At 38.2% G+C, this 25,336-nt stretch overlaps 1 protein-coding gene across 2 annotated transcripts in view; it reads left to right on the forward strand.

Moving 5' to 3' along the window:
- adam19a (ADAM metallopeptidase domain 19a) overlaps positions 1-25,336 on the forward strand; it is an 85,086-nt gene that overhangs the window by 27,164 nt on the left and 32,586 nt on the right. For both annotated transcript variants that reach the window (XM_066681095.1, XM_066681096.1), the window contains exons 3-4: positions 1,568-1,644; positions 20,491-20,566. In XM_066681095.1, coding sequence (XP_066537192.1) covers positions 1,568-1,644; positions 20,491-20,566 — 153 coding nt within the window. The remainder of the gene's footprint in view (positions 1-1,567; positions 1,645-20,490; positions 20,567-25,336) is intronic.

Genomic DNA, 25,336 nt, shown 5'->3' on the forward strand with positions numbered 1-25,336 from the left:
AGGGTATTGGATGAAATAACAGAATGTAGCTTCTCAATAAGAAAGAAGGACATGGGACAATAACAGAAGTACTGTATATTTTTCAATTCAACACACAGGAATGGCTGGATTACAATGGGTGTCTGATTTAGAGTGGAGCAGAAAGAGTAGGGCATGGTTATTGATTATGATCTTAATCGATCAAACCAGCAACCTTCTGATACCAAGCCCATTCCTCTAACCATTAGGCAAAGATATTCCATCACTCTGAGAATCAGAGCAAATTTGGCAGATGATTCAGTAGAAATTGGTAGTCAAAATCAAGTGTATGCCATACAGTGAAATAAAACAGGAATAGCTCCAGTGCATCTCACGTTATTTGGCATCTCCTCTGTGGAAATGCTGTGAAACATGAGTTTTGAGACTATCAAGGTTAAACAAATTCTCTACCACTTTTCAGTCTAATCTCTTTCTGACACATTTTAGCATATGTTTAATTACTGTGATTTACAATTTTAATTAACATCATTTGCCCATTGACTTATTATAAATGTATATCCACAAAACAGATTTTCTATTCTTTTACTAAAATTCTATTCTTACTTGAAAACATATCATCGTTTTACTATTATAAACATGTATGTCCATTTCTGATGATGTATTGTTCACTACATCATTTGAACACAGCAGCTGTCCTTCACACTATTAGTGGTGACGAGTGTTATAGTTTAATTGTACACATTGTGTGAAAATTTGATGATGAATGATGTAATAGAAATGCTCTAAAATTACTTGGAATTAAATCCTTAAAAACATAAGAAGTTTTTTCCTTCTCCTGTAAAGTTACCATTTTGGGAGATACATGTATTTAATTGGACAGTGAGGATATTGAAAACATATTTTCATGTAACTGAAAAATGCTAGAGTATCTTTTTTTCATACATACGTATGGAGCTAGTTAGGACTCTTTCCGTGTGGCCTGTAATTAATTCAGTTGTTGAGTTCTGCTATAAAAAAAATCCTGTTCAAAACTGTAAGTGATCACATCCATCTACTACCATACATTATTATAACTATAATTATCAAGGTCATTATTCCATGATCTATTGGAATTTCTGCTCCTTTCCAGGCATTTATTTTCTTGGTGGAATCACCAAAACTTTAGACTGCTCTGGGTTTAGAGAGGCTCCTTGGTGTTTTTACCACAATCAAATGGATGTCCACAAAAATCCCACGGTCTCATCTTGTGCTCCTTTTTTTCCACTGAGTCTATTTTGGTTTCCCATTATTGAACCATTTTTGGGGCACATAAAAGACATAAAATGCACTGTTTGCTAAGGCTGTATGTTGTAGTTACATTTAATGCACACTACCAAAAGTTTTAACCTAACAAAACATGTTGGTAACACTTTCTATGAAGCCGGTTTGTAAGTGCAGTTATGAATCTTTGTATTTTGGTAATGCTTTCTGCATACATATAAACTCCAAAAAAAAAAAGTATCAAGTATCAAGAATGATATTTTGTTTCTGCCATTCCACCTGCCTTTATGTTTACTTGAAACCCATGCCTGTATGCTTTGTTTTGCAGGAGCAGTTTCCAGAAAGGGGTGAGATTCTTGTCTCAGCACACAATTTGGAGCTGGTGCTGGAAGTTGAACGCAATCAGTAAGTTTCTTATTTGGTTTGTACTAACTTTTTTTATCAATACACCTGTCTGCACTGACTGCAAGCAGCAGCATTCAATGCAACGCACCTTTTTTTTGACAGTAAGCTCGTTTCTATCGCCATGATGCTCTGCCTCTCCGATAAACAATGTATCTAGTGTACGTATCCATTTTAGGTGAAGTCTTATTCTGTTTTCTGCTGGTCAGTTGGTGTTTTAGGTTCGGACTTGGCATGTAGACTTGATATCTGTTGTGTAGACATAATGTGACATGTTGCACTACTCTGCTATGTTGCTCGTTCTCATAACTTGCAGTTAGGAAATGGTGTTCTGACACATCACACTGACACAATTTGACTTTTAATTATGCATAATCATATCGCAAAATAGATAATATTTTGTTTATATGGCTGTCACAACATATAGGTTTGCTTTGTAATAGGGAAACTGTGTTATGAGAGGACAATAGTGCTGTATAGGTAATCAGATCGGGGATAATGTTTTCTGAAGTTTAGGGTCTATAGTAAGGACAAATGTAAGTAGACACATAAAAAATTGAAACCTAGGTACTGCTTCGCTGTCAGCTTCAATCCCTTTGCCATTGGTTCTCAGCAGGAACAGACAGTTGCTATACTACTTGGCAGCATTAGCTTGCCCATTCTTCAGCTGTCACTGTGCTGACAGGCTCTTGATAAAATATACCCTTTGTTAATAAAGATTGAAGACGACAGTGCTGGTGTATTATGAGAAATATTCCTTATTGTGGTTGAAGACAGCTGAAAGATATGTGACTGTGAGAGCACCCGCAAAAGGAATTATGTTTACATTCTGTATCAACAGGTTTATATCTGCACTTTTTTACCAGTGGTTTTATTGTGAAGCAAACAGACAAAACTAAAGTTTTCTGCGAAAGAAAACTGCACAAAATAATACCTTTTCATTTGATTTAAAACACAGTATAATATCTTCTCCTCTATAAACATGGTATTGATTGATAGTTTAGATTTTCCACTGTTGACAGAATTTCCTGTTTGTTTCAGTAAGCTAAGAGAGAGGTGTTATCTTTATCAAATTATCTTCATCAGAGCTGGTGAAAAGTGTGACTTCTAGGGTTTTCTTTTTTTGTTAGTTTTTTATCATAAGTGAAACAATATTGCTTATGTTGCTGCATGGGGCCCAGCTGCATAATGAATGTTAATAGGTGGAAGCTGTAATACTGTGTGAGATTTTGTCGGGTTCTGGGAATTGAGCCTGGACAGTGCAGGAAATGTGCTGGACGTTGGGCGGACTGGAAATGGCTTCAGCTGTAGATTTGTGATGGGAAATGCAGGCCAGGTACCTCCATCACAAGCAGATTGATTAGCCAAATGCTGACACACGGCCATGGAGTTGTGGTGAGAGTGGCAGCCGTGAAGTCTTGGAGGATGGATTAGGTTTCCTTAGAGAATCTGGGCTTGCATTAATGTCCCTTGGCAGACTTTATGTTTGTATTAACCCCATGTGATGACTCGTATTCCCTCACTGTCTGGTCTACTATGGTTCCTGAAATGTAGGTCAGGACGTAGACATACACACACAGTCACATGCTGCAGCTGGAGGCCAAAGGAACCCCGAAAACCATTTTTGGACTTATCAAGTCAAAGTACTTTCCCAAGCAGGTCAAAGTAAAGTAGAGAGATGTTAAAAGAGGAAGCAGAGAACAGCAGGATAGCTAAGAATTTAGATCACGTTCTATCTTTAATGGGTCTTGGGACAGGGGTAAAGGCTCCAGGGCCATTTGATGAATTGACTCCAGTCAGGGCTTTTTTTTTTAACCATTGCCCTCCCTGATATTTCCTAATGTGGTTATAGCCTGTTCCCAGCAGCTTTCTCTCCAGTGCACATCATCAAATCTGGGAGGACACTGGGTTTGTAGCCTTCCATTACTGATCTAATGGGCACACGCCTCCGCACACTTTATGAATAAACACTAATCACTTGACCTTGCTATGTGGCCGCACAGATTCAAGACAAGACTTGTACTTTCCATCTCAAAAATACATTCAAGTATAAGTAGAGTAGCATGCGGCTATTACATAAAAGAACAGAAAGCCATTGTGGATAACTAATACTCAGATAAAAGTTTTTTGTTGCTGTTTTTTATTTTTTTTGTCTTTATTTAATTAAATATTAACTTAAGTAGCCTAGTAAATAACCTGAGTTTTGCAGACGAGTCTCATCAGATTCTGCGGCATCTTATCCCTTTATATTCCCAAGGGATGCATATTTTGTTCCCTATGACAGTGCAGTGGAAATTTCTAGTAGATAGAACAGAAACTGGATGAAAGTACTAACTTCTTATGAGGCTAGGAACCAAAATGTGCTATTTTTCTCATTTTGTTTGTTAAACATCTGCAACCAAACGTAGGCATAAGAAAGCAGCCCAGTTGCTAAATCAATGCAACGCAATGAAATAGGAAAAGACCATCATCAACATTGGTGTGAATGAATAAAACAGACGTGGGTGAAAAGTAGCTTCCTCCCAATTTTAAATTCAGTTTTGATATTGCAGTGTGAACATGCTCAAATTAATTTTACTTAATTACAGGTTAGTCTACCTAGTTCTATGCTCCCCTTCAGTCCTCAGTTACCTTTATAGCTGACATGGGCTTGCGGCTCTTAATTTGTGGTTCAACTTGTGGTTCTAAAATGTGGGTTCATTTTTTTAACTCAGTGTCTGTATACACTATGTGCGATATCTAGTTGTTTCCATTTACAAACGCCTATAATATTGTTAAAAAGCGAAACATACTTATTTCTATGCTCTTTGCTTCTCTCACTCAAATGAGTCTGGGGACTTGAACAAAGCGCTGAGCTCACCCTGAGCTTTACTGTGTGCTTTTAGTTAATGATTTAGAGTTTGTTTTTCTTAAGCCTGGGATTAGTGTGTTAAATCAATAAATGCTCTGTTAAGTCAACAAATCTGAGGAATTGGAAACAGTAAATGAGAACAGTCATTTTATGTTGTGTGAGCATAAAAAAATGATCCTACATGGTTTTGTATGGATGCATTGTAGGAAAAAAAATGTATCTCTATATTATGAAATTTTAAAGCTGTAAATATGCCCTCAGCACTTGCACAACTCATTTTGACCATTAATTTATTCATTCATTGTCTGTAACCGCTTGTCCAGTTCAGGGTCGCGGTGGGTCCTGAGCCTACCCAGAATCACTGGGCTTAAGGCACGAACATACCCTGGAGGGGGCACCAGTCCTTCACCGGGCGACAGACATTCACATATGCACACTTTTGCGTCGCCAATCCATCTACAAATGTGTGTTTTTGGACCGTGGGAGCACCGAGAGGAAACCCACACGGACACAGGGAGAACATACCAAACTTGAACCCACAACCTCCAGGTCCCTGGAGCTGTGTGACTGTGTGACCTGCTGCACCACCGTGCCACCCTCCTTTTGCCATGTCCGGTGATTCGTGATTAATCAATCCACTGTAGAAAACACTCAATAATATGAGATCCTTTGAAGTTGCAAAGTACATTGTGTGACTCTTTAATGCGTTATTCCTGTTTTCAGCCACAAACACACATTCTGAAGTATAATCCAGTGTTTAAGGCGAGCTGTGTGTCGTCACAAAACAAGAACCACTGAATCACACCCCCCACACCCCTCCCGCCCCTCTTCGGAAAACACTGGAAATAGTATGTTTCTTTAATTAAATTAGTCATTAGGACCTTTTCTAGGTATTACTATGGTCTTTTTATCATGTATCTGATCATGCCCATACCAATGCTAAAACAAAATCATTAAATGTAGAAATTGAGACTAGACCTGCTTAGATTGGCATTACAGAGACGTGTTAACATTATTTCTAGAGGATTACTAATGCAGTAACGTTTAATAGAAAACTATTATCACTGTATACCGGTATCAGAAGCATTTTCTTCCAGAATACAGTAAATGCATAATCAGATCTAGCGATATACAAATAAGCAAATGTCTGCTGACACCTCTATGATTGATCATTTGTATGTTTTCAGTGTTTGTATGTTCTTATGAACAGACACGTTAGTTTAAACAAAAATGAATTAAGAGTTGAATTGTTGGAAAATCAATGGAAAGTGTATCGAGGTGGTTGTGTACCCTTTAAGGCATTGGCTTAAAAAGAAAAGTAGTGGACATAAATATAACCTAACCTCTAATACTATCAGCTTAGAGTCAGTCATCTCAAGGCTCTGGCCATAAGCATCATCTTTCTAAGAAACAAGTTCAGAATCTTTGTCTGTGTCTTACTTGAGATCTGTGGGAATTCGTATGTAATTGTTGTATATGTGTTATCACAGGGGATATGGCCTATCATAGGAACTATGACAATAGTTATATATCTTTTTCATTGGCTTGTTTGAAACCTCCATTATATCTTATCTTCCATACATTTTCACTTCTGATGAAGACAAACAGAGCAAAAGAGAGAACAAAAGCAGCTTTGCTCTTCTTCTGTAGCCTTTTCAGAGATGAGATGCTAGGAGGTTGCATTTCATTTCAGTTTCAAATTCAAGCATTGGATTAGATTACATTGCCCCATTTATTGTAATGCAGAGGTTTTGGCATCTATTACACCCTCTCCTGAGACAGCTGAATTGTAGCAGTATCCAAGGATGTACATGGGTTTGTATTGGCTTGTGCTGTGCATGTGTGACTTTGTAGGTCTGTTCTGGGTATTTCAATGGGTGGATAGCACACAGTTTACAGTGAATGAGTGAAATTTTGTGGTATAATCTAATGGCATCTCTGCTTTAGGCAGTGGTTTTAACCCCAAGTAATGAGTTTTAATCTCCTGCGAGTCAGACTTTACACAATAACTTTTAAATTAGATTTTTTAAAAGCTTATTCTAGTGATTCCCTTATCTTTAAATGGAATCAGTCTCCTCAGGAATTAAGTTTGCTTGAACCTGTCTCTGTGTAGGTGCATTTAGAATTTTACTGTGATTTAAATTGAGGACAAGTCTTTGATTGTGTGATGTAACTAATCTAAGAAAGAGTGTGGTAGTTGCCTAAGCATTTTTTTATTTATTTAAAAAGGTGACCTGGAGTAGTGCCTGCTGTGCTTCAGAGGGAGCATCAAAAAGAAAAAAAAAGGGGGGAGATGGAGTAAGGAAGGCGCTTTAAGGTAATAGTGATGTATAAGCACTTATATAACACTGCAGGGGAAAGAGAGGCAAAAGGACGAGAGGAGAGATAGAATGGCTAAGATGAGAGGTGGCTAAGAGAGCGACAGAGGTAAGGAAGACTTGAGGTGTGAAGAAGGGTGATAAAGGCAAAAAGAGACGAGAACAAGCGGAGTGAGGTGCATGGAGCGAAATGATAAGGAGCTAGAGAAGAGAAGAATTGGGAGGCAGTGGAGAGAAGAAAAAAAAGTGGCTCCGCTGGTCGGTAGCATAAGACAATTGTAAATTCCGACATTTGACCTCAAATGTTAGCTTAATTAAAGCCAGTGACCTACATAGTGGATATTCTTCCCCACGGACAAATCCTGAAATCTTAGAGAGTTATTTTATGAAGTGCAGTTCAAGGCCTGACTTGAATTATAACTTGAATGGGTGGTATTTGAATCCAGCTTTTTCTCCAGTAACAGTTAAACTGTTCAAATTGCTGCCTCCCCTTTGAGTAGCTTGTGTTTGAATGGTAATGTGTTGGTGTTTGCTGTGTTCACACACTGTCGACAGATTTATGTAGGTTTTTGGCCAGTGGGTGTTAAGTGTGTCACGTTTGCAGTAGCCTTATAGTCACTTCTAAAAACGTGGGACCATCTGTTACTTCTTATAATGCTCAGTTAAGTATATTCTTTTTAATATAGGTTTCTGCATTACACTTTGAAATTCAACCTTATTCAAAGCATTTTCTGCCCAAGTCTGTTAATGAGACCTCAGTGTTGGCTGTAAATCTATACTGTAGTTATTGACCAGATTACCACTGCTGATATCCAGTCTAGTTTTGTGTGGATTTACACCCCCTTGTCTGTGGATCTTACTGACCTTTAAGATAATGAGAGAATGGCAGAGAGTCCCTGAGGACTCTTATCAGCCCTAGAGCTGTGGAGGCCTTTCCAGAGCCCCTTTCTTTCAGACATGCACTGTAACCCAGTATTTTTACAAACATTACCTTGAGGAGCTGTGTGTCCAAACACAAATGCCCAAACTTTTGTACCAGGCATTACCAGGACATTATCCTGCCAGCCCCCTAGTACAAAGCCTGGGTAATGTCCGAGTGAGCACATGTGTGAATAGAGCTTCCTGTAAGTGCTAAACAGGCACCCAAAGAACAGAACATTTCCTGTAGTGAGAATTTGTCTGACATGGAGAATAAAAAAAACAATAAAAACAACAAAAAAGCCAAAGAAAGACTGCCAATAACTGAAACTACATTACACCACCATTAAAGAAAAACCTTCTGTCGATATTAATGCTTTAAAACTAACTTTAAAATTGAGTGCAATTAATTGATGGCAGTGCCGTATAATGAGTGTCAGTCAATGAAAAGTGCTGTAAATAATATATACTGAAATATTGAAAATGTGTTTAAAATATTATAATTGTTATTGAAACATTTTATATTGTGATTAAACATTTATATAGAAATTTTGTCCAGCCCAAGTTATCACACAGTATCGGTGTCTCAGTTTACAATTAATAAAGGGTTGCTTTTGGCAGTGGATGTCATTTGTTAGACTTTCGGCTGAGGCTGTGCTTTACAAAGCAAAAAGGCGTCAATGAGTTCATCCCTTTTTGCTAATGAGTTCATCCATCTCTCTGCTAATTCTTCAGCACAGGAAGTAGCACTGACACGAACAAATAGACCTTTAAATGCTGCTTAATGTAAGTGTTTTTCCATAATGTCATTCCTGGAGAATGTTTTTTTACAAAAGCTAAATGTAAATACACAAGTTTTATGTGTCTTGCAGTGGGAAAGGAGTTCTCAGAAAATGCCTGTATGTTTTTTTTGTTTTGCAGTGTTTGACTCACAATGAGTAAGTGTTTATGAATGCTTTCTTTGGCGCTGACAGCAACATCTGCACGTCTGGCCCAAGGAGGCTGACTCATTTTGGGACGCTGCACTTCTCCCAGTCTTTTCTGTATAAGGCATATAAGGCAGATTCTGTCCTCCTCAGAAGAGCAGCTGATGTTTATGTAATATGACTCCTCCCCATCTGTGCTTTCATATTCAAAGGGATGGTAACTTGTCAGCCATAGCATACTGTCGTAGTTAATAAAGGCTGTGTTTTAGATAGTATTTCAGTTGAACGCAAACAATTCTTTATTCTGAAAGTTTAACATATGGAACAAAAGCCTGAAACTGCAATATGTGAAATATATAAACTGCAGTGCTTTACAGTCTCATTTCATCCTATTTATATCATATATTAAATGAAGACTTTGTGTTTGTATGTAAGCACTCAACTTTCAAAACATACCATTGTCTTCACAGTCTGTAAATGGAAAATGCAAAAATGGCTCATTTTGAATTAATTATTCTGGTGTCGACATATTTACATATGTCTACTGTCTTTATCAGTGTTATTTTTTCTGTTTGTATGTATGTTTTTTAATAGTGGCTTGCTTCTGTTTTTAATCTAATATTGGTTAAGGTGTCAGCTTTCCGCTAGTCAAGCCACATGTTTACTTTGAAGATAAATAGATTGATTAAGACAAATCTACTTCCTGAATGAGGCAAAACAAACGCCTCATAGAAGCAAGAATTAAGGACTATTATATACTGTATTAAATATACGGCAGGGAATAGAAATGGTCACATGAATATGTATAACAACTGCAAAATAATAAAAAAGACAGAAAGCACACACATTTCATATTAGTGGAAAAATGTTAGATAAGAGGCCAGTACAGTAAATATGGTATGCTCACATTAAGGACATCAAAGGCAAAAATCTTATTTTGTCAAAGCAATTTCAGCATGAAAATGTCTTTTCAAATCTGATTTCAACCACTTGTGGTATATTGGAAATTTCATATGGATTTACGGGCTGAAGTCACGCTAATGACAGATAAAGGATACGCCGTCGTATGGAAGAATGAACTCTGACATGAGTAATATGTGAATGTAGCAGTAGAACAGGGAGTGCAATGACTTATAAGAGTATTTCAAATGTGAAGTGATTTATGACTACAGGAGAACGCGAGAACTCTGATATCAGCTGTAAGTGTGATATATGACTTGTAAATGATTCCGCAGGAGGAAGATCTGGTTGGTTTGGAATTTTGCTCAGCTGTGCTGGACAGTGGAAGTGTTGTTTCTGCCAGTACAAACTGTCACCGTAGTACGTTAAGTCTTCTCCGTGCCAGATCCATTCAAACTGAAGAGTTCAGTGTTCCAGTCCGATCTGCTCATCCACAATCATGCTTTTGGATGAGAAATCCATGGCAAGATGGGCTTCAGAAAGCTTCTTCAACAGTAACTGTTTCCAAACTTACCGCTGATCTGCTTGCATAACTGAGCCTGTGTTGGACTGGAGGCTTTGCAGTACAGACAACTTCGAACCTGGAGGTGCAGAGTTGGTGTTTTGCTCATCGGAGAACAGTGCGTGTGATTGTTTTAGCATGAAGCCATTGAGCAGCTAACTCACTGTATTGTTAGCACTGAAATATTTATAGTCCCTCCCCCACCCTGCCCCCAATATCCTGCCACGTCTGGAGCCTCAGCCCAAGAGAGGACTCGCAGAGAGAGAGGAGGAAAGAAATGGGAGAGAAAGAAGCAAGAAAAATTGATCGTCTTCCCTTTCTTTCTTTCTCTTTTCCTTTCCAGTTCTTCCCTCATTCCTCCAATACTCTCTTTCCCACCTTTCTCTGACTCAGTCTTTGTCTTAACTATTACAGTTCATGTTGTTTGGGGTGATTGCCCACAGATGGTGCTGCTTAAAAGAGGCAAGGAATGTAATGCCCTCACTGGGTCACTGGGTCACTTCTCTACATACACCCTCTCTTACTTTTCCTCTCATGCCTGTTTTAGATCTCTCTCTCTCTCTCTCTCTCTCTCTCTCTCTCTCTCTCTCTCTCTCTCTCTCGTAAATTTGGCACAGTTTCACCTCCAAACAGCTTGCAGCTGGCCTCTCTGTGTCCACTGTGTCTGAAAACCTGGAAATGAGCTCCATGTTTTGACACAAGGAAAAAAAGAACATTTGCTGTACAGGATGTGTGTGTGTATAAAGTATGCTTCTTGCTGAGCTAATGTTCTCTTTATCTCCAAACTGATTTATCATATTGTCCTGTCGGGGCGGAATTCTGCCATCGCTATAGATAAAGTTATTTGTTTCAGTAAACATCACAATGTGATCGGCTAATCCAGTATGGAGTGTGTTGCGATATTCTGTGTCATCCGTCACTTTGATTTCCAGCAGAGCTTGTCAAAGCTGCAGATGCATTCAATCACAGTCATAGAAAATAGCATACTTTCAAAAATGACTGACAAATAAAACAAGGCAAAATATGGGTTTCTATTAAATCTCCCTGAAACTCTGAAGCAGTCTTTCTGTCTCCTAAAATCATATAACATTAAAGGAAGCATCTTGAAACTATCTGTTTTTCTTTTCTATTATTGCAAACAAGGGTGAGAAAGAAAAGGTACAATGTGGAATTTGACATTTTTCCAAACCGAGGCACCCTGATCGCACAAGGCATAGGTATGGAAGCAAATCTGTCTCATCAGACTTTGAAATTTTACCAACTTTGAATTTGTAGCATTGATTCTTTTTTGCACTGAAATTATGCATCTGAAATTTGTTGCTTTTGAATTTAAGTCTTCAGATTTCCACCTCTGAATATTATTTTGCTTCACAATTTATGCATCTGAATATAACTGCTCTTGAATCGAACTTGTGAATTTTCAAGAACACGTTTTCACTGTTATTATTCAAGGTTAATAAATTCAGATAAAAAAATTCAAGTTCAAAAAAATTCAAATAATATTTTTTGAAGTTGCTCAAATTCGATAGACCAAATTCAGATACCAGAATACCAGTTAAAAAATTCCGAGTATACATCCGGGATATAAAGGATAAGCAATCGATTTATTAGGATTTTCTCTTTCACTTTAAAAAATGCTGCACTAGTTATATTCTGTTATATTCGAACACATCTTCCATACCGTGTAAAAACTACACGTTTAGCTTCCTTCCGCGGATATTATCTCTTTCTTTTCAAAAATCTGAAAGGCTCACTAAAGACACAATATAACAGACTAATGATATCCTGAATATGAAGAAATGTCATTGTGGAATTTTTGTCATGGCCCTTTTGTCATCGAATTTGAGCAACTTTAAAATATATTGTTTGAATTTTTTTGAGCTTGAATTTTTTTTTTATCTGAATTTATTAACCTTAAATAATAACAGTGAAAATGTGTCCTTGAAACAAGTTCATTTCAAGAGCAATTATATACAGATGCATAATTGCGCAGCAAAATATTCAGAGGCGGAAATCTGAAGACTTAAAAAGCAACAATATTCAGATGCATAATTTCAGTGCAAAAAAAAATCAGTGCTACAAATTCAAAAGGTGGTAATATTTCAATGTCTGATGAGAGATTTGCTTCCATACATAGGATACATATTCACAGTTTATCACCTGTAAATTTTGCAGTTTTATCAGTTGTACATTACGCATGTCATGCAGTGTCAGACTCCAAATAAATATGTCTACTTACTTTCATAAATGGGCTATATCCTACATTTGTCCCGTGCTCCATTTATGAAACTTTTGTGGATGTTTAGCTTCGAGGTTGGTCTGAAGTCTACCCAGAATCATTGACTGTAAGGCAAGAACACACCCTGGACAGGACACTTACACTGGACCCTTACCCTTACACACTCACAACTATGGAAAGTTCTGAAAAGCCAGTCCACATACGTAACGTGTTTTTGAATTGTTTGTTGGGGGAAACCAGAACACTCTGAGAAAACACAAATACACAGTGAATACACACCAAACACCTCACAGACAGTGACCCAAAGCAGGGTTTGAACCAACAACCCCAGGAACCTGGAGCTGTGTGTCAGCGACATTATATGTTGCTTCACCATGCCTCCCTATATAAATATAGGGATAAATAAGAGAAGAAATATAATAGCAAATAAAATGGCAAATGAAACACACAAATCACACAAATTCATCAAAAACAAGAGCGTATTTGCCTTGCTTATTTATCAGATTGAGCTGTGGGTTTATATACATTTAAAGAAACAATGCAGCATTTTGCTGATGCTTGTGGATTTTTGGCTGAAGTATATCACAAAGATTTCATTAAGACCCCAGGGAACTGTGTTAATTTGTATAAAAGTGGTATACTGTGTAATGATGTTCCTACTAAAGAGGGAGCATCAAGAGCATCCAGAGCAGCTGCATCACTGCCTGGCTTGCTTCAGATCATAGGTCCCTGAAGAGGATAGTGAGGACAGCTGAGAAGATCATTGATGTCTTTTTTCCCTTCTGACATTTACAGCACATGCTGTATCTGCAAAGCAACCAACATTGTGACTGATCACACACACCCTAACCTTAACTCTCGTACCATCTGGGAAAAGGTTCCAAAGTATTTGGTCTCTCATATTTAACCTATGGAAAAGCTTGTTCCCCATCACACTCCTCAACAATAGCAACTGTTCTCTACACACACACACACACACACACACACACACACACACACACACAGAAACATAAATACAATCACAATAATTATCTTACAATATATGAATATTTCCTCAATAATTTATGCTGACATCAATATCGTCCATTGTGTTTACTTGCATGTTTATTTACATAAGAATGAACATAACCAATATTTTAGTCACTTTTTTAGTTATTTTAGCTTTAAGAAAATATAGTGGTCTATGAGGTAACACATTAAGCTCTTAACATATACTGATTTACCAAAAAACAAAACAAAACATTTACTAGTGCTAGGACTCACTGTTTGGATATTTTAGTACAAACTTTGCTGCAAATAAAATAATAAATAAATAAAATTCTCCCCACACTGCAACTTCCTCCCCTCTTCCAAATTTCATCCCTTGCTTCAACAGCTTGATAAAATGTACAAATTGTAACTGTTGCATTTATTTCCACAGAACTCACCAGTTAAATACTGTTATTGTTGAAGGAAACCACACCAAAAATGTGGTGAGGAAGGTAGTAAATTTGGGTTGAGGTGCACTAGCATTGGTAAGTGTGTGGTGAGCAGTTGAGTTTCATTACTTACACCCATAGCGGCTTCCTGCATACACCTGTTTTTTTTGTGTGCAAAAGGAAATGCAGCCACTTTTCTGTACTTTGGTGCAATACGGCATGACAGCACGGCTTGTTATTGCATTTATGAACTGCTTTTGTATGTAACCCTCCTCCAACAGCAAAACATACAGGAGATGGATTAGCTTTATTTTTTGCCCACACTGGTACATCTCAGTCCTTTTCTGTTTACTGAATCACACACACACACACACACACACACACACACACACACACAGGCCTTATTAGGTGCTGTAAACAGAAGGAGAAGGTGGACTGAGCTGTGCTTTCATACTCCACACTAAAGAATGATGGTCAGGCCTCTCTCAGGGCATCCACTCATTTGAGGGAAATAAACCGTTTCAAATGAGGGTGTTGAGTAATTTCCACATACTGCTGATTGCTGAAGTGCACCTGTTTTAATTCTGGTAGAGAGGTACACACACCCACAGTTCTTAACACACACACTCACCCTCACAAAGCAGTCCTAGAATCTTGTGTGCAGGTGCACATAAACAAAGGCATTAATCTACAAAGCCCACTGGACAGCTCCTGCGGACTCTTGGAGTGTTTCAAAATAGAAACGCACATACACACACATTTTCACACTTCCAATTTCTTAGTTGAACTGTTATTCAGCCTCTGCATTTCTCTAATCGTATGCTTGCTCGTCGTCCAGTTTCTTCTGTCTGTTCTGTCTCTTTTTGCCTTTGTTTTTTTCTCTTCCTTTCTCACTTTTTATCTTTATTTCTCCTCTTTTTTATTGTCTTCTTCTTCCTCTTGCTCTCTCTCTCTGATTTTGTTTTTTTTTTTACTTCTCCTCTTACACCAACTTCATGATTTCAGGATGAATTTGATGGACATTTTTACGCCTTTGAGTTTTTTTCTGTTCACCCCTCTCTCTCTCTCTCCTCTTTCTTTCAATGTTTCTCTTCTCCACTGTTTAACATGCCCCTAGCTGGACTGATCATCATCATCATCATTAACAGGAGGAGCAGATTACAGCACTCTCTCTCTCTCTCTCATTCTCACACTCACACAAACACACACACACACACACTTACACAGAGAGCATCGTCCAGTTAAGAAGTGACGCGTGGCTGGGGTCTGCTCATTAAAAGGAATTACATCAGCTGAGCGGAGTTTAATTTAAACGCAGCCACTATCTCCTCCTGCTCAGTGCTCATGTTCTGAAATATTGAGCTCCAGACTCGACGTGGAATGCTTTTACCACCATTAAAGTGCAAGTGTGCAACCAGAGACACTACTTACCATTCTGTGTGAATAGAGCAAAGGTGTCTCCACTGAAAAACATGACCCTACAGAGCTATGTCACACTGCTTAGGCAGTAACAATGATGTGAATGTAAACAATGTACCTGGATTATTTAAATGCTGAATATAAAGGGTCCTTCACAATGGATTTATCAAAGGTACAAATTAACAATAGCCAGTCTTAGCTGGATTTAAAAAGCACCAATTAAACAGAACCTAAAACATGAATTATACATTGCTTTACATTCCCCTAACACTTCTTTGTGTACATAACGCACAACATACATGTCAGTGTCCCTGGGTGTGTTTGTCCAAGCAAGCACACATTGTTCTTTGTGATTTAATAAATGGCTTGCATACTTCACGGTGATATTATTCAAGAAATCCTTGAATCTACTTGGGTTTGCAGGAACATCCCAGTTAAATCCCATATGTGATATATATTCATAACCTCAAATTGGGTAATATTATTTCAGTTTAATAGATCACTCAAAACGAATCACTGAGGGCTTGTTCAAATCAATATTTTAATCAATACTTTAAATACTCAAAACCACACTTAATAATAATATTTGAAACCTTTAATAATTCAATTGATGTAACTGTTACACTCTAATTTGAATTAACCACTGAGTCAACAGAAACTCTTTTCTTATCATTAGGTAAGGTAATTGCTTGACAGTAACAGTGAATCTGTTTAATCCTGTCTTCTTCATGTTGTCGTCTCAATGCTGTTCCTGATGTGTTCCCTACAAAACATGATCTAAAAATATTTATGACAAAATGATAGATTTTTATATTAATTTCTGTTCATGAACCATATTTCTGAAAAGAAAAAAACATATAAAGGGATACAACCTCACAGTCATGTGTTATAAACTCTGATTAGACAGAGCAGTGGTAAGCACTTGTCAGTTATTCAGAAATCACTCTTTATTCTGAGATAATATAATCCTTGTGTGTGTTTTACATTGTGATTTTTTAATTTTATGTACATATATATTTGCATATGCCTATGGCTCCTTGAGAGGAGGATTCAAAACAAGTAAAAGGGGCCATCGCTAAATCTGTATGTATATGGCAAGTGTGATATTCAGTTTCATAGTGTTAAGTACAGTACTGGGGTAGAAGAAGGAGAAACTAAACCAGCTTGAGCACCACAGGAGAGTGTATATGGCCAGAAAGCAGTGAGTGATACTGCACACTGCACACTTTAAAGTGCTTTGATGCTCTCAAAAGCAGAGGGCTTGTTGTTGCTATTATCTGTCTTCCCTCTGGTTGTGTTTGGAAAGCACATAGCTGTTTACCCACATGCCTTTGGGAGCTGCTACTCTCTTCACACTAAGCCTGGGCTAATTGGAGGAGCTAATCAGAGGCTTTCTTAGGCCAGAGTGTTACTGGGCATTTGTGCAGCTTAGAGCAGGTGAAACTAAAAGGCAGTACCCCCTTTTCTGATGGTGGAATAACAGCCTCAGAGCAGTGCAGTACTGACCTTTAAAAGCACAGTACTTGACCAGTTAAACCATTAAAGGTTTAGTTTACACAATCCCCCAGCTACCCAGCCGTTAACTTGAGTGTATGCAGCTATGTCAGAAACCAGACAGGGACTACAGTGTCATTTGTTGCATTATTTGATATTCTCTAGTGTAACTTTCTGCCCCTCACCTTCAGTGATTTTTCAGTGATTCATGAAAATCACTTTCATGTTTTGGTCATCAGTGTTTTCTCATATTTATTAAGTAAATACTTCATAATACCTTTGGGAATCTCTGTGATGTTGCATAATTCTGACTACTGGTGTAACTAGATCAAAAGCCTAATAAATACAGGGGTTAGACAATGAAACTGAAACACCTGTCATTTTAGTGTGGGAGGTTTCATGGCTAAATTGTACCAGCCTGGTGGCCAATCTCCATTAATTGCACATTGCACCAGTAAGACCATGTGCATCCAATGGTTCAAACATTGTATCCTGAAGGCGGTGCCGTGTATCAGGACGACAATGCACCAATACACACAGCAAGACTGGTGAAAGATTGGTTTGATGAACATGAAAGTGGAGTTGAACATCTCCCATGGCCTGCACAGTCACCAGATCTAAATATTATTGAGCCACTTTGGGGTGTTTTGGAGGAGCGAGTCAGGAAACGTTTTCCTCCACCAGCATCACGTAGTGACCTGGCCACTATCCTGCAAGAAGAATGGCTTAAAACCCCTCTGACCACTGTGCAGGACTTGTATATGTCATTCCCAAGACGAATTGACGCTGTATTAGCCGCAAAAAGCCCTACACCATACTAATAAATTATTGTGGTCTAAAACCAGGTGTTTCAGTTTCATTGTCCAACCCCTGTACATCAGGACAGCATTGGTTTAACAAGTCTGGTCAATGAACAAAACTTTTATGTTCATATTCAGTACAAAATGTATGCCAAAGACAAAGACTTTTCAGTTAGAGAAAAGAATCCAAAAGTCACCTAGATTTCCAAAAAGCTGCTTTGGTCTTTGTCAGGCATTTCTATTATCTGAATGATCATTGTCTTGATTGATGTCTTAACTGTTGTTAGCGTGGTGCTTACTGAAAAGCTTCCAGCACTTAGCATTGTGTTTCCAGAGCAAATTTGGAGAAGCAACCATCAGAAACCAAAAGCATCTAGCTTGGCTTAATACCTTTGTAACTAAACTATACCTTTAAAATTATCATTTTTATGATATTACAGAAAGAATGTTGGTGCTAGAGTAGTTTTGATCTCTTCATTCATTCATTCTTTCATTTTTATTTGATGTGCTGGTGTCTACATGTAATACTGTGACATTCTTGAACACACTGGTCTTTTGCCTTAACCTTTTGCTCTGAATTGTTTGTTTTAATCAATTTTAATTCTGGTAATAGAGGGAGTTGTTTTCTGAGTACAAAGGCTGAATGAGCCAAAATAAAATCAACAGCATGAACTCTTGGTTCAAAATGTCACAGACATTTCACAAACGTCAGGCCTTCATACTCACACACACTCACACATGTACATGCCTCAGCCTGCAGTATCACAGTCAGCATCTGCACTGAAAATGCAGCAACACAGTGAAGCATTATTCAGTAGTTTCTGAGTGATAAAGGTCATGATGTCAGGTGATTGCTACAGACATGATGAGATTTTTTCATTCCTTGCCTCACTTTAGAATGCTTCAAACTTCTATTCATTTTCCTGTCTCCTGCGATTTCACACTCAGTGTTGTTTAGGTGGCATTTTCATGTGCTATTTCCCACCATTTGGAAAGCTTGAAAGCTACAGTGCAATTTCATACAACAGAATATTCAATTTTAACCCTCTGTGAATGTAAACCTGCTGTGTATGAAAGAGCTGTTCAAGGATATACAGCATATATTAGGAAATAGCAATTTTCTCTTCCTCTTTCTCCACACAAACACACAGATTTTCTGTTCACCTACAGTTGTTTACTATTAGTTGTCATTCAGTTATTGCAGAAAGTTCTGCAATGTATAATTTATTTTCCATTAGGATCGGCAGTGGCAGGTAATGACTAGTGCAGAGGGGTGTTAGGTCAATGCTTGTGCTTCAGTCTCTACCAGACGCACTTACCAAGCCTATTTATTTGTGGCTGTGGTAGGGTATTGGGCATCATGCAAATGCAGCACTATTTTAGCCAAAAAGCCATCTATCACCCCATCACTGTGTCCAGAAAGCAGAGCCAACTCAATGCATTTCAACAGCTTGAGCTCGATGTGGCACTGCCACACGTGTTTTAGCATAGGTGTGTGTGTGTGTGTGTGTGGCAAGCCTCATTATGTGTTCATGTCCACTTTATGAAATGCTCCTGTATATGTTTATCCATGTGTTTAGCTCTTGGTGTGGAACAGATGTTCCTATGATTGAGAAAAAAGACCAGATTTTGACAATGTGAAATCTGGTTTGAAAAAGGAAGTTTCACAGAGTTTCTGTGCTAAAAATTAGTTTATCTTTTAACACTAGGGAATCGAGCAGGTGACCAGTTCTACTAAAAATTGGAAATAGCCATTCGTTTTTTGTTGAATTTGAATGCAGCCTACACATGGTGAACTTCTTATGTTTAGAAATCAAAGTTTATTTCTGTTTCACCAACTAGTAAATTAAGGCTGAAAAAATATCAAATCTACATTTTTATTTTATATTTTTGTAGATTATTGTCTGCGATGGGGCCTCAAGTCATGCTCAAGATGCACAGACTAACTCACAATCTGATTCAGTATTTTCCTACTCTTTTATATGCTTTGTCGAGAAAAGAATACAAAGCTGTGTGTACGGTGGGGAAGGTTCTTGTTTTTTTACGTTTTTCATGTTTATGTTCATATGTTATGTTTTATAATGTGTGTGTTGGGGAGTTCCATGTTATTATACAGTATGCATGTGTTTGTTCATGTCTGTCCTACAACCTCTACATATGTATGTGTATTTATATATGACATGCAGAGAAGAGAAAGAGAGATATAGAGATACAGTTGGAGAATAAATGTGGTGATTGGGCTGCAGAGCAGACCCTCACATTTTCCACTTGGTCTCCCTCTAATCATAGCCTCTCTCTGACAGGATCATAGCCCTCTGTCTGTGTCTGTCTCTATGTCTGTCTGTCTCTCTGTTTTTCTGTCTGTCTCTCTCTCTCTCTCTCTCACCCATACTGTAGCCCAAGCACCAAGCCACTGTGCTGTAGCTTAAGCCATTCTCTTCTTATCACGCTTGTGTTTCGCAAAAGCATGATGAGAAAGATTTCACTTCTAAAGTGGAGGATTGATGGAATAGAGGAGAAGTGGTGGCGGCACGGATCAGCATGCTCTCTGATCAGGGAACTCTATGCTTTGAAGCTCACGGAGCTTCTAAAGGGGGGGGGAAGGAAAGTGTTTTGTAGATCAGTTCCACAGCTGAATGTAGAGCCAGTATTAGTCAGAAAGGTGCAAGAGCACAACACTCATTTTTCATCTGACTGGAACATGCAGTTGCTGTTGTTCATGGCTGTACTCCTCAGACATGATGAATTTGGCTGAGGAAAAGGTAGAATATTGTGGCCAGCCAAAGCATCTTATCGCTCCAACAGAGGGTTCTGATCAAAATCATATGGTTTGCCAAGACCGCTGCTTTCTGTTATAGAGGAAATAGGTTCAGTAAGACTGTGAGCGATAAGGCACCAGAAGAACATCATGGCCTCTGTGAATGTAAGAATTAAATTAAACAGCTGTCTTTGTTTATTTGTGTGTGTGTGTGTGTGTGTGTGTGTGTGTGTGTGTGTGTGCTAGGGAACTTCTGGGAAAAGATTTCACTGCAACGTACTATGAAGACAACCTGCCTGTAACCCAGACTACCAATCACACCGTAAGCAAACTTTATTCTCTCTCTCACTCCCTCAGGGAACATATTACTGTGGGCTTGGAGATAACCCTAACCCCTGTAATGATGGCATTAAGCCCTTAAAAGACAAATGATATTTTATTGAGGGCTTTTAATTCCCACTCTAGATTATCTCTTTTTCTCTTTTTTTGCTTAAATTATTTTATGCTGGCAATCTTCTGTGATCCTTCTAACTAAGCACTAGGTTAGTACCTTGGTAACTCTACCACACTTACCTTGTCAGTGGGAACTCTGCCACTTGCATGCCCTATGCTATTACATCAAGCCTACCTCAGATTGTAGGAGAATTGGAGAATTTGAGAATTGTTTATTCAATTTGTTTATTTTTTTAAATGAAAAATATAATGTGGCATGTGCATAGTTGGACACGGTTGCCATCAGTCCATAGTAAGATGTTTGGCTGAATTTACCTTCTCTTATTTTGTTTTGCCAGCTAACTGTCTAGCATGCCAATGTTGTTTAAGGTCCACCTTCAGAGTTCCCATAACATATAAGTCCAGGGACCATGTAGCTTACATCAGTTTTTTTTGTCTTGGAAACTTGATACTCTTGTATGTTTAGGATGGTTGTGTTGTAATATGGAGCCAATTTCTTGTTCAGTTTCTTCACTGACTGTAGAACACTTGCTTACTGGATTTGTTGATATTCCTTAAAATCCCTTCATCCCTCTGTCTTCACAAATTCTCCTGTGCTACTGGCTACTACACAGGCCCAAAGCATAACAGTTGGCAGGGTGTTCTTTTATTGAAATGTTCCTTCCTTTTTATACAAGCATATATTCCAGCAGATCCCGATGTCACTACAATAATAATTACTCCATCACTAGAAGCATCTAGGCTTTGACATATCGTATGTAACATGCTGACACTTGTGAAGAGAAGTAAACTTATGCAAGTTAAGGGTGGACCAGTGTGCCCCTATTCTCATGCTGATTAAATCTTCCCTTTGGCAGTAAAGTGAAGGTTTATTTAAATACCTGGCTCAAATCTGAGGAAATTTAGATTTTTTTTCTTCATTTTTCTCAAAGTTCTCCTTAACATTAATTTCATAATTTCAGACTATGAGAATGACAGGTTGAGTTTAAAGGTGAATAAATATCTTTTATAGACTTCTCTTGCTTCCTAAGAGTCAATTATCTTTGACTGAGTACAACATTCTGAGAGGTATAGGATTGTACAAACTGGACTTGGATAATGGATGAATGAGTCAAATAGCTACAGGGACCTCACCAAAAACATCACTTGGGGTTGAACTGAAAATGTGGTCAAATGTTTGAACATGACACATTTTATTTTAGGTGGGTTTAGAAATATGTCATATTTTGGGTTGATCATGTGGATGTCATGGTGGCACGGTGGCGCAGCAGGGATTGTCACAGTCACACAGCTCCAGGGTCCTGGAGGTTGTGGGTCGAAGACTCGCTCCGGGAGACTATCTGTGAGGAGTGTAGTGTGTTCTCCCCTGTGTCCACGTGGGTTTCCTCTGGGTGCTCCGGTCTTGTCCCATGGTCCAAAATCACATTTTGGTAGGTGGATTGGTGACACAAAAGTGTCTGTAGGTGTGAATGAGTGTGTGTCACCCTGTGAAGGACTGGAGCCCCTTCCAGGGTATGTTCTTGCCTTGCAGCATTCAGTGTAGGCTCCAGACACACCGCGACGCAGAACTGGATAAGTGCTTGCATTAAATGCATTAAATAAATGGATGAATGTAGATGTCAACATCGTTTCCTTTAAAGAAGTCAGGTAGAATGGTAGAACATCATTAAAGAACTGTGTGACAGTGCCTCAGTATTTTTTTCTCTTTCCATTTTTCTGTTTTTCTTCTACCTCTCCCAAGGACATCATTCCCACATGTTTAGCCACATGTTCACATGACTGTATTGCTAGACGACAACAGAGCTGCTCATACACTGATAGCACATGCTCTCTACTGACACATACACACACACATTCCCACACACACTCAGCCATGAACACTGAATACCATCGAGGGCAGCTCATTCTGCTGAGAACATCTATTTTGCTATTGTTGATAGCTTCAAAACATGCAGTTCAAAGTCACAGCAGACTTTTTGTTGGCCCTTTTTCTTCCATGATTTTTTTTTTTTTTTTTTTTTGCTGCCGACTGCAGATTTATTTGGGCCAGTTTGTTGCACACTCTTGCAGAAAGGTGTGAAGAGTTGTCACCTGTGTTCATATAGTACAACAGTGAGGTGTGAAATGCCTGGTTCAGTTAAGATGAGAAAATGGTGTGTAACCCATCCTGCTCATATCCGGTTTTGTTTCTCTCAAAAAAGGTGAATTTTTCTGCTCCTTTACAGGAAATAATATGGCTGTGATTCAGATTTTTTCACACAGAATGTACAAGAGCAGAATTGCACACAAGTAAAACCCCATTCATCACCATTTTCAGCCAAAAAAATGTGGAATTAAATATGATGGCTGGTTATTTTCTCTTAAACAGTGTGGTTTTCAGTGTTTATTTTTTAAAGATTAATGGCACCAGTCCATGATCCATGTATTTATGACCTGTATGTAAATACATATGTTTAATCAACTAACACAAAGACAACATTTTAAAAAATGCTGAAAGATATATTCATCTAACAAGGCATTCCAGTAGTAGTGTTTCAAAATAAGATGGCTAGCAGTGTTTAAAAGGAAATGTAACAGTGATGTGGACAAGGAGGCAGGATAGGTGGCAGATGAGAGTTGGTTTTATTTTTACAAATGTTTTGTACTTGACAAGATTTGCAAAGGCAGAGAGAGTGACGAGGAATAACAGCAGTCTGAAAAGGGAATGCTAGACTAAAGATTGCCTGAAAAAGTTTGAACAGACAAAACATGGAGCATGCTACAACAATGAAACATGCATCAGACATCATCAAACATGTTTCAGACACATTACAATGACATGAATCGCACAGAGGCAAGAGCAAAGACCAAATACAAAAACTGAAGCAAATGCACAGAGGTAAAGCATTAACATTATTTTAAAAGAAACATTCAGTATTTTGAAGAAAATTTCCATTCGTACAAAAAAGAAAGACAAAACTGTGCAAAGACCTAATACATTAAAGAAAAGCTAAGAATGAAAAAAAGCAGTTTCTGATGGCGTTTGAATTTAGTCACTTAGAGGAAACTCACTTCTGTGTGTGTAAATGAAGTAAAATAAAGTACAGAAGGATTTGAATACCATTGGACCAAAAAAGTTTCCAAAGCAGAAATAAATTAGATATTCTACATTTTCATGTCTAATATCAATAATTATTGAGAACCTACACATAGTGTTTCATTATGTTTTATTTGCTCCATTTAGCTATACACCTCTCCAGCAAATCAAGGTACAATCACTGTAACCCAAATCACTCACTGCTTATACTTTTTACTGTATCAATATACTACATATTGTTCAAACCAGCCACATGCACACATGCTTTTGTACCTGTTCAGGCGAGACATTGATTGGGTTTCTAGTGTTAATGAAGAAGTCTCTCATCAGAGGAAGTAAAATTAATGTGAGTCTTGCTGTTGGCAGACTATAACTGTCAGCTCAAAGAGCGACACATTATTAGTATTCCATTTTAAATGTCAGATCTAGTTTCTAAAGCCTGGTCAAATCTGTTCTAATTTGCTGGTATAAAGCAAGTCTGTAATTACAGGATTCACGACTATGAAAAGTTTAACGTGTGTGTGGACAGAAATGACAAATATGGTCTTTAGCCAGTAGTCATTATTTAGTATTGAATGTCTTTTCATGTGGCACTAGTCCCTGCTTCTTTATTAGGAAACATCTGCTTCAGTTGGTAAGAGGAAGCCCAGGTGGAGCTGCAGCTGTTGACTTCAGTCATGTGGCTCTGTTGTTGTGCTGGCCTCAAGACATTGCTCTGTTTTTTAAAAGGACTCAGTCAGAGGAAATTGTAAGAGGAAATGTTATTTTCTAAATAGTAATTGTAAAAACAGATTTTGGTTTTGTTTGGCTGTGAAATTAGGGCTATCTGATTTGAATAAATTTGCACAAAGTAGGGTGACTTCAAAACAGAGTTGTGGTTTTTACACTATGATATGATGCTTTATCAGTAGTAGGAAAGACATGCTAAAATACCTGTGAAAACCCAACTCTGATTCACATTTTATGATGACTTAACAAATAAATGTGATGCAAAATGTCTTGGACAAAAGCTGACACTGTAAGACAGACATGGCAGCTGTGGATTCCTGACAGTGCCTTATTTATCTAGACTGTAACACCAACCCACCAGTCCATACTCATACTGTGTACACTCTTCTGAGTCTGTGTCCTTGTAATGGCATTATGGTGTGTATGTCTTGTCCAGAGAAAGCCCCAAGGCAATTCCCTCTGATCATTCTGGTCTGACTGGCATTAAGCTAATTTGACACTAATGTTCAAAATTTACTGCATAATGTGGGCTCTATTTAGCTTCACTTTACAAGAAAAAAGTAATGGTAAAAATGGTAAATTGGGATTTTAACCACATCATTATTTAACTGCATTTTAAGTGATGTACTAGATTAGCAGCAGGGCCACATATTGGCAGGATTGTTCAGATCTGTGATTCCTTTCTATCCTTTCTCTCTCTCTCTCTCTCTCTCTCTCTCTCTCTCTCTCTCTCTCTCTCTCTCTCCCAATGCTTTCTGCCATAACACACACACACACACACACTCACACACACACACCGACTATTCTCAGCTGTTTAGGGCCTGCAACCTTGTG

The sequence above is a fragment of the Hoplias malabaricus genome, chromosome 9 (assembly GCF_029633855.1).
Source record: "Hoplias malabaricus isolate fHopMal1 chromosome 9, fHopMal1.hap1, whole genome shotgun sequence".
NCBI classification, from domain to species: domain Eukaryota; kingdom Metazoa; phylum Chordata; class Actinopteri; order Characiformes; family Erythrinidae; genus Hoplias; species Hoplias malabaricus.